The 10,541-nt window shown below is 40.5% G+C and overlaps 1 protein-coding gene and 1 pseudogene across 2 annotated transcripts; both read right to left on the reverse strand.

Moving 5' to 3' along the window:
• Window positions 1-591: 591 nt before the first annotated feature.
• LOC148742274 (uncharacterized) lies at window positions 592-1,489 on the reverse strand. The gene is made up of 2 exons (XM_088747021.1): window positions 1,396-1,489; window positions 592-1,104 (listed from the first exon to the last, which is right to left on the reverse strand). The coding sequence occupies exons 1-2, from the start codon at window positions 1,487-1,489 to the stop codon at window positions 617-619; spliced, it is 582 nt and encodes a 193-aa protein (XP_088603147.1). The 3' UTR covers window positions 592-616.
• A 1,206-nt stretch (window positions 1,490-2,695) lies between these two features.
• On the reverse strand, window positions 2,696-3,616 carry LOC111336036 (uncharacterized; annotated as a pseudogene). The gene is made up of 2 exons (XR_015996042.1): window positions 3,350-3,616; window positions 2,696-3,254 (listed from the first exon to the last, which is right to left on the reverse strand). The product of XR_015996042.1 is annotated as an uncharacterized LOC111336036 (transcript).
• Window positions 3,617-10,541: the final 6,925 nt, after the last annotated feature.

A 10,541-nucleotide genomic window follows, 5' to 3' on the forward strand; every position in this document is an offset into this window, starting at 1 on the left:
TACGAAGAACTGATTAAAAGGACGCTAAACTTGCCTTTTATATGCGCGTGGTGACGCTGAAAGGTCCGATTACAAAACCAATAGAAATACAGATAAGCATTGTAACTATGTACGCATCTAAGATCATTCTGAAATTAGTGAACTAATCAATAATCCACCAAAAAATGAGCCTTCTGGCTAATGTCCTTAACAGCCTTGAAGCGCCAACTTCGTCTCAGGGGGAGTGGCAACCTTCTCATTTTTTCTGTAGACTGTCGGAATTGTCAACCTTGTTGAGGTAACGAACATCTTGCAAAATATTCTTACAATTTGTAAGTGCAGTTGAAAGCTTTTGGAGGGCGTTACAATCTTCACTCTTTACGGGGGGCCCGTTTATTAAACGTTCTACAGTGCTATTGCGATTTTATATCCTTCTCCGTACCTTTCCTTCAAAAGACGGAGCGCTTCGATGTATCCCCTATCTGGTTCCATCGCTAGGCAACTTTTCATTAAATCATGAACATCACCACCAGTCTACTATACAAGGTAGTGTAGGCGCATCTTGCTGTCAGTGGTCTTCGCCTCGATGAGATTCGTTAACGACCGCACGAAGTTGTAGTAATTGGAGGGGTCTCCGTCAAACACTTGCACCTCGCTGCTTGGTAGTGAGTGACAAGGAAAGCTTTTTTCGCTGAACGAGTAGTTCCTGCAACTGCCGATCACGAGATTCTTGAAGATGAAGACTCTTGTTATGCCTCTGCTGCTCTCTCTGCAGTATCTCTATTAGTTCTTGTAGGAATCTCTCCCCGGTAGATGAGCCATGTGATGATGAATTATCTTCTACACCGTCTTCATGATGACCGGCAAGGCGAACACCTTCAAAGTATTTGTTCTCTACAGGCTTGGTATCCCGTGGAGCTGTGGGAGGACGTGGCTTCATAGGAGAAAATGGCTGTTCATCCAACGGAAGAGGGAGCACTTGAGCAGGAATTCCAGATGGCTGTTTGACGCTGCCAGTTTCTAGCTCGGCATTCGCGTACGTTTGCTCCTTGGCTTGTACTCTAGCAATTTTCCTTTCAAGATCCAGCTCACGCTTTCTTTGATCGAGGCGCAACTTGGCTTCTTCTTAAAGTTGTTGCTTCTTAATAACTTCCTGTCGAAGGCGCAACTCTTCTCGCTGTATAGGTTGCTGTTTATGGAGGGTTGCAGCATCTGCTTGTAGAGCTGCGTTTTTTGCAGCAGCAGCCAATCTTGGGCTATGCACATGGGCCAAAAAAACACCACCCGGTTTCTGAGATGACGCGTGCGAAATCACTCAGAGGTCTGGACTTTTGGAGAAGTTGCAACCTGAAGATGCTATAATGGCAGACAAAGGATTCAACATGCTTGCCAGTAAGGGTGTGAGAGTAAATGTACCTCCATTCATGAATGATTCAGGCCAGTTTGAGGAACATGAACTACTTGAAACAAGGAGGATTGCTTCTCTGAGGATCCACGTAGAAAGAGCCATAGAGAGAATTAACAACTATCATATTATAGATTCCATACCGATTACACTATTTAAACAATAGAGTGTTTCTGTCGAGGAGCTATCGGCTGATAGTTGCCCCGCGGAAATTTGACGTTCTTAAAACAAATATTTGCCCGAGCAGCGAAGCTTCGAGGGCAAATATGTGTTTTAAGAACATCAAATTTTAAAGGGGCAACTATCAGACAGATAGTTGCGAGACATAAACACTCTATTGTTTTTATTGTTAACCACTAAATTTTCTTCCACGCCTACAGCTTGTCACAAATGTCAATAATTTGCAACCGTTCAGTGGCTAAATAATACGTTATACCTGTCAGAATTGAAAAGTCACTGTTTTTCCAATCTGCTTAACTTCGCGGCCGTCAAACTATTCAAAACTTTTCACGGATGAGTACAATCAATCCAGGTATTTTCCGCGGACGGGCACCATCCATCCGGGTATTTACCGCGGCCGGGCACTATGGGCTGATAGTGTCTTTCCACGGATGAACACTATCGCGTCACGTGATCGATTTAAACCAATAAGAACCGGAGAAAATTTGGTGAACTTTAAGTAGAATTATAGTTCACCACTAAATTTTCAGGGGTGTCTCGCGTGCAAGCGATGTAGCGCGTCCGGTTTAAACTGTAGATATCTAAGCCCCTATTTCAAATTAAAGCTTATATATAGGACTGGCTATCACACTATACCTAACCTTTTGCAAAAAAATTAATTATCGAATTTTTCACGACTTCTAAATTCGAGCGCCCGAATCACCTTTTGAACGTTACATGTAAAAGCGAATTTTGTTTTTCGCTTATTTAATGTGTTCCTCCGTTTCCGGGGCCAAAGCGTGTCTGCGATTTGCCATATTCAATTTCAGTGAAAAGAGTGCAAAACATTTTTGAAATAGGATTTAAAAAATGTGGAGTGATCGTACAAAATTCGCTCTTGAAAAAAAGTATTTAGAAATAAAAAATTCGGAGACAATTATTTGTTGTTTATATGTAAAACTAGCTAATGTCAAAATTTGAGAGCAATCGGACGAATTCCCTTTGACTTGTAGCACTTAAAAGGTGATTCGGGCGCTCGCATTTAGAAGTCGTGAAAAATTCGACAAATCATTTTTTTTCAAAATTTTTGGCATAGTCTGACAGCCAGTCCTATAAGCTTTAATTTGATATAGGGGTTTAGATATCTACAGTTCAAACCGGACGCGCTACATCGTTTGCACGCGAGTACTTTAAGTCGTGTAAACTCAAGGGCATAGCACAGAGCAGCAACATGCTTACAAGGACTAAAGGGCCTTTTCCTGCAGGGCAAGGGCAGCTAGCATAAACAATATCTCCAGACTTTGACAAGGACAGTGCAAGTTTATATTTTAATGTTTTCTTCATTTCAGGCAGACATTCACAATGAATGTAGGTTCTGTCAGTGTCGGACGCTAGCTCGATCTTTTGCACATGACCATGCCTAAACAAAGAAAATGCTCTATTATTTATGTTCTTGTAATCTTTATTTGTTTCGCCATCTTTAGCTTTTCTCTCGATGAAATAGCAGACAACGTTTTGCATACTAAAATCAGGGAAGTTGTCTTTCGCATTTACCAGTGATGACCATTCTACAGAATCAGGAAGACCACTGCTTGTAACAGCTGCGGTGGTACTAGTAGTTTTGCTCGCTTCATTCACTTGTTTACATGCCAAGTGCTGCCACTTTTCATGAAAATCGTAATCCCATCCGTTCTTGATGTAGCTTATAACCCTATTTTAAAGAAAGGGTACACAGACATTAAGGTTCTGTAACGATTTATTATCAGGGTAAAAATGCCAAGATTTAAATAAATATTATGAACTCACCTTTGAACTAGCACGGGTTTCGAAGCTGTCGATCAAGCACTTCCATCTTTGGCAGTTCCTTTGCGATACGAAAGCCATTCCTTCAGCCTTTCTTTTGTAAAATCACGAGGACACTTACTGCTTAATATTTTCACTTTCTCTTCGGCAGATAAAAATGATGGTTTTGAAAATAATTCAACATTTTGGACGCTCATGCTAAATTCGACTTCACAACTTCTGTAATCTTCGAGAAAGCTTGACCCGATAGCCTCGCTTTCGCGTGCACTAATACAGGAAGCCGCTGTCCAACTACACCGCGCATGCAGAACTGGAATAAGGGCTCTTGTGATCCTCTGCACTGGCCGTTGCGGTAAACTGATGTAATGTCTCTTGAAAATTAGCAATCCTTGCACATTCGGATTCCTAATAATCTTGAGAGTCTTGAATCTCTTCTTGGTCACTTAACATTGAATGATAATGCTTGGCCGGCCCACTCACAACTATCATCAATAACTGTATTTCAAAGTTGTACTTCCCGCATGCCTGGAAACTCGCGCGTATCAGCCCCATTCCAAAAGTTGACACACCTGTCTCGGAAGATCACTTGCGTCCAGTGTCGATTCTTCCCGTACTTTCTAAGGTATTTGAGAAGCTTGTTGCTTCGCAAATGACTGATTTCTGCACTAGAGAATCTCTCCTTAGAGACACCATCTCGAGCTTTCGTAAGGGGCATTCGACCTCTACGGTACTCTTAGGTATAAGGGACGACCTAGTGAGTGCCATGAAAAGGAAAGAGGTAACTCTTATGGTACTAGCAGACTTTTCGAAAGCATTTGATACCGTTTGTTTTAAAACGGCGATAACCAAGTTGCATCACCTCGGTTTTTCAAAGTATGTCCTCGAATGGCTGGCTAATTACCTATGCGGCAGGAGACATTACGTTCAAATTGATGATCGCAAATCGTCACCTGTGCTCTCCGAATTTGGAATCCCCCAAGGCTCAATCCTTGGACCGATGTTGTTCAATCTCTACGTCGCGGATCTTCAAAATATTCTTCCACCTACAGTCAAAAGTTTCCAATATGCCGACGATACAACATTATACACTAGCTGTTCTACACCGCAGATCACATCTCAAGCGGAAAGCATGAATGCAACCCTGGCAGGCCTCGGCGCCTGGTCAAATGACTCAAACTTGGCCCTAAATTCTAAGAAAACCAAGGCCATTCTTATCTCAACTCCACAGATGGCTCATGTTCACTCTCTCGGAAATCTGGAGTTGGGATTAGAAATCTCCGGTAAACCACTGGAACGTATAAATGTTACAAAACTCCTGGGAGTACACATCGACTCAAATCTTAAATGGGAATTTCATACCAATTTTATTCTTAAATCTTGTTATGCGACTCTGAGAACCTTAAGAAAAATAAGGAACTTTACTAATTTTAAACTACGGAAACATTTGGTAGAAACATTAATTCTGTCTAAAATAAGCTACTGTGACATTGTTTTTTATCCACTACCAAAGTTCCTCTCAGCTAGACTACAAAGGTTCCAGTTCGCTATGGCTAGTTTCATCACTTGTAAATATGTAAACAGTATATCTACCATTTTGGATCTTGGCTGGCTACCTATCCTGGAGCTAAGGGACTACTCACTACTAAAGACTATTTTTAAAGCACTGTATTCTGATAACTGGCCCTCCCATTTAAATTTGCAAGTCGTTAAACCCGTTAGGCATCTGCGTTCCAGTGTTGCTCCAAGGCTTTATGTTCCATTTGTACAGGGCACCTTTCAGCATTCAGCAGCCATGATTTTTAACGAATTGCCAGCAAATATAAGGAATTGCACAAATTTTAAAGAATACTGCAGGCTCTGCAAGGCGTTCTTGAAGGCGCGCGCTTTGTCTTCCTTGTAAAGATATAGAAACAACCACCACCACCAACCAATATATTCTGCATATTTACTTTCATGTATAGTTTCTATTACAATTTAGTTAGTTATTATAAATTAGTTTTAATATTAAATTTTAGTATCGTAGGCCTTCACAGATGAAGAGCCACACCTTTTTATGTGGATATACTGTGAATAAACCGTTATTATTATTATTATTATTATTATTATTATTATTAGTATGACAATTTGCATGAGCAGTTTCGAAAGCCTTGTGTCTTGGATGAAAATTCCTCCGCTGAAGGCGATTGCGACATACACATAGTGATTTCAGTAATTTTCTTCGTAACGCTGCCCTTTGCTGCTCGCCTGCTTCTGCGAAGACGGACTAAATTTTCGTTCCCAACACCCTGTTGATCAAACGTAACGTTCGACAGAACTTGGCGACGGGTAGCTTGGCCATCGGTTTCTTCCTCCATCGTCGAGTTGAACAGCGATCGACGATTAGGCAAGGCAATCAAACTCTGCCAAACATTTTCGAACAATGTAGCTTACAGTTCTTTGTCGATCTGCTACCTCTAGAAGAATTTCGAACTCGCGCTCGGTTGAAGAGACTCGAGGAGCCGATTGAGGTTCGTGATTGAGCGAGCGAGGTTCGACTAGGAAAATAAATAAAAATACACGAGAAGAAGGGCCGAGCGATGATAAACATAGAAGACAGAATTTAAAGACTTACAAATGTTTTCCTGACTGTAGCGATCTATGGCGCCGAAGTTTAAGTTAAGGGTCTGGGATCGGCGACGAAAACTTCGGGCTAGAGAATACGTTGAAAAATATATTCGCGCGCTAACAAGCCGTAGCGTTTAAATAGTTCTAAAAGTCATGCATAACTGATAAACTAACACAAAAATTCGCACGTGGAATCCAACTCCTAAGCAAAACTTGATCAAACCGGTCAATTCTCGTACCTAGACTTCCGCAACCCGCAGTCAAGCGAGCCGTTTGGTCACCGCATCTCCCAAGCGAGTCTGATTAGCAAGATTGTAACTAGAGTTGAGGTTATGTCGTTTGAATACCACAGCCCGGTGATCGAGATGAATCTTGAAATTTTGCGGCTATGTTGTCTTTGTAAACGGGATGATATTTTACAGGTGAATCGTAACCAGGTTTAAACTCAACTGAATCTGCGGTCTTTCCTTACCCTTAGGTAGCATGGAAAGCCGGAAAACTCTTGAACAAAAGCTCATCTTTCAAACCGGCAGTCTAAATCCCACAGGTATCAACGAACGCTTTTCATTCCACTAATTTATTCGTGTTTTTCTCGTTGCGTAGAAACGAGAAAAACACCAATCGCGTAGCTCCTTTTTCTGCCTTTAAAAGCACACACAACCCACAATTCCCCTATTCGCTCCGACGAAGGGCTAACGCTCGAAACGTCAGCTTTTATAATCGTAACGGTGGCCAATTTACCATTTCAACTTTGTTGATATATTCAAATTATTTCGTTACCCCCACCGACGCAGCCCCAAACAGTTTCTTTGGAAACTATCAGCCTTTATTCATGAATAAATAGGTAGACAAACAACTCTGACCGCGTAAACGACCACGTGCGCGCCAAACGAGAACTTTGCCGGATTCATTTGAAACCACGACTTTTATGTACAATTAGGCCTACTGCAAATGCTTACGTGGATACTGCTGGTCCGCCCAAAATGGAGGTTTGCGGAAAAGCTCTTAAAAATAGTTGATATTAAAATGGCTTTGCATCTAGCAAGGAAGTCGCCATTTAGCAGCAGTCATAAAGAAGACAAAATTAAAGGCAATGAGGCATAGTAATCAAGCCTTTTCATGCAACCGCCACGTTGTCAATTTTAAGTTGCAGTTGTCATCAGGAAAGAGCCTTTATGGGTGTTGTCAGATCGGAAGTTAAAGAGACATGAAGGACCACGCTAAATTGGGACATAACATTCAAACCTGTCTCTAAAAATTCTCAGACGGCTCTATTGGGATTGGGACATAACATTCAAAACTGTCTCTAAAAATTCTCAAACGGCTCTATTTTGAAGAATTCTATTGATCCTTGTTGTTCGAAACAGTCAAATTTTTCAAAAGAACAGCTACTCTAGTCATTTTATCTCTTTATTTTTTATTTGCGAGTGTAGCAGCCTTGACAAAATTGGTGTCTCTTAAAAAAACCTGTCAGCTTCTTTATGAAATAAGGCACATTTGCTGTCAAAACAAAGACCATGAGATGATCACAGGGACAGCTTACCTGACCATTGTTTTAAATCCCAACAAATTAAAAAGTTTACGTCGCTGAAGTATCATTCCTTTGATTATATGTTAATATTCTGAAAAGTAACCGGCGACCTATCCGCAAAACGTCATTACAATTTGGTAATACACAGACAAAATGTCTTCAAATATAAAGCCGGTTTTAATAGCCGATGGATAACATGGAGATGTAGTGATCCAAACGAGCAACACAATAAAGAAATAGAAATAAACTGTTTCATTTTTACGTGGTAAATTCATTTCATTTTCCACACTGAGCTATTGAAAAACAAAGTTTCTAATTTTGTTTATTTAAGCGCTTTTGATTTTTGTTGAAGGGACGCAAAATTTTTACCATAATCATGGAATTGGTATTTTAGTTGGATAATTATCATAATGATACAGCTTACCGATCATTACTATTTCATATTAAGACCGAAAAGGTATCTGAAACTTGTTGATGCCGAAACGTAGACCTCACGGTATGCATAATAGCTCAAATTTTGTACAAAAGCTAGCCGAACTTTTTTCATCGATAAAAAGAGTGTAAAGGTTACTTGTGGTGACTGAAATTCAACCTTGTAAATCCACAAAACTGGTCTTCATAATGGGAGAGACATCGCAGAGTTGTTGCCAATAAATCGACGGCCAATTTAATTGAGACTTGTTTCGGCGATTTTCCGTTGATGATGCGACAAATTATCATTTGTCAAATTATCATTTGTTACCCACGGACTTTGACTATTATTATGATAACTTTTTCTTTTCAAATGGACCTTCCAAAACTAAAAACGCCGTACTTTTTTAATTCAAATGAAGATATTAATCAGGTATATCATAATGGTATCTAATACATCTGCAGCGTCCTAGGACCACATCTCTACGTAAAAAAAAAAAAAAAAAACATGAATGTACAAGAAGGAAAAATGATAGTTAGGCTATGGGTGGACCTCTTCAATCTTAAATTTTCGATCAAGAAGACGCAAAAATGTTTCGTTAGACTGCTTTATGTGAAAGCCCATTTTTTCCGTGTTCCAATTACTCTATGAGAATGGCGGGCGCGACAGATTTTAATCACAATTCATTAAAGGTTTAAAAACTGCAAGTGCTCAGTTTGATAACCGTCCTTCCGAAGGGGAACACCGCGCGCATTTGCGGTCTCAAAGAAAACTTCAATCACCTTCGGTAGTCGTCCATGCTTTTCTCGTGCGTTTTTGTGATTTTTCATTGGTTTTCACGAAGACACCACTTAACTGATGAAATTTTCATTATAGCGTTCAAAGAAATCATTGTAAGCTGACTTCTGTAAAGTGCGCCTAAAAATGCTCACAAAAATCGCGAAATTGACAGCCAGAAGTCAGTCGCAGAGGATTATTCAAGAACTCCACTGCTATCAGCAGAAATGAGCCAGCTTTTTTGATGAAATAATTTGGATATATCAACAAAGTCGAAATGGTAAATTGGCCACCGTAACGATTACAAAAGCTGACGTTTCGAGCGTTAGCCCTTCGTCGGAGCGAATAGAGGAATTGTGGGTTGTGCGTGCTTTTAAAGGTGGAAAATGGAGCTACGTTATTGGTGGGAACATGGCAACGAGAAAAACAAGAATAAATAAGTGGAATGAAAAGCGTTCGTTGATCCCTGTGGGATTTAGACTGCCGCTTTGAAAGATGAGCTTTTGTTCAAGATTTTTACGGCTTTCCGTGCTACCTAGGTGTAAGGAAAGACCACAGATTGCCATATGGGAGCAACTTCAGAATACCCGTCCACCTCATTTACATGTGTCGGGAGGCTTTAAAGAATGAGGCATAACACAATAGACGCTATTCTTGTTTAATGACATGTAAATAAGTGGCCGGGTATTCTGAAGTTTGGCCGCCATATGTTTCTTAGAATGATTGGGTAAATTAAAATGTCTAGCGACTGGTTTCGATGTGTCCTTGTCATTCCTCTCCACGTCGCGAAGGTGTTCTCGGAATCGGTCACCTAGTCTTCTGCCTGTAATTTAACTTTAAATTACTTCAAAACGATCCAGAGACAAGCACTATCTTTTCGCAGCCTCCGCTCATTTCATTCAAACGCGACAAAAACATAGGCAATTTTCTGGTCAGAAGTTCTTTTCAGACTAATGACCAACCAGGCACTTTTAAATGCGCTCGTGCACGATGCAAAACGTGTCCTTTCATTCACAACACTGAGAAAATACCGGGACCCAAACGATCCATTAAGATCACCGATCACTTCACGTGCACCTCCGCCAATGTAATCTATTGCATAACTTGCACTTATTGCAAAAAGATTTACATCGGCGAAACAGGCAGAAGACTAGGTGACCGATTCCGAGAACACCTTCAAGACGTGGAAAGGAATGACAAGAACACATCGAAACCATTTTAATTTACCTAATCATTCTAAGCAACATATGGCAATCTGCGGTCTTTCCTTACACTTAGGTAGCACGGAAAGCCGTAAAACTCTTGAACAAAAGCTCATCTTTCAAAGCGGCAGTCTAAATCCCACAGGGATCAACGAACGCTTTTCATTCCACTAATTTATTCGTTTTTTTTCTCGTTGCCATGTTCCCACCAATAACGTAGCTCCATTTTCCACCTTTAAAAGCACGCACAACCCACAATACCTCTATTCGCTCCGACGAAGGGCTAACGCTCGAAACGTCAGCTTTTGTAATCGTTACGGTGGCCAATTTACCATTTCAACTTTGTTGATATATTCAAATTATTTTGTTACCCCACCGACGCAGCCCCAAACAGTTTCTTTCGAAACTATCAGCCTTTATTCATTTGTTTTTTTTGATGAAAAACACGCTACAGGTAGGTTTACTTGAAAGGCGAAGTGACGAGAGAGGCTTTATTCTTGATATGTTCACAATTAATTGAAGGCGTTCCAAGTTTGTGCTGAAAGTTGGTGTTGAGCTGAAATGAATTAGCCTAATTTGTTACAAACATGAACCACTCCTCAACACCGACAATCATTTAGGTAGAAACAGGCTTGTGCACGATAACCAAAAATACCGCAACGATACTCG

Source organism: Stylophora pistillata, chromosome 1, assembly GCF_964205215.1.
Source record: "Stylophora pistillata chromosome 1, jaStyPist1.2, whole genome shotgun sequence".
In the NCBI taxonomy this organism is placed as follows: Eukaryota; Metazoa; Cnidaria; class Anthozoa; order Scleractinia; family Pocilloporidae; genus Stylophora; species Stylophora pistillata.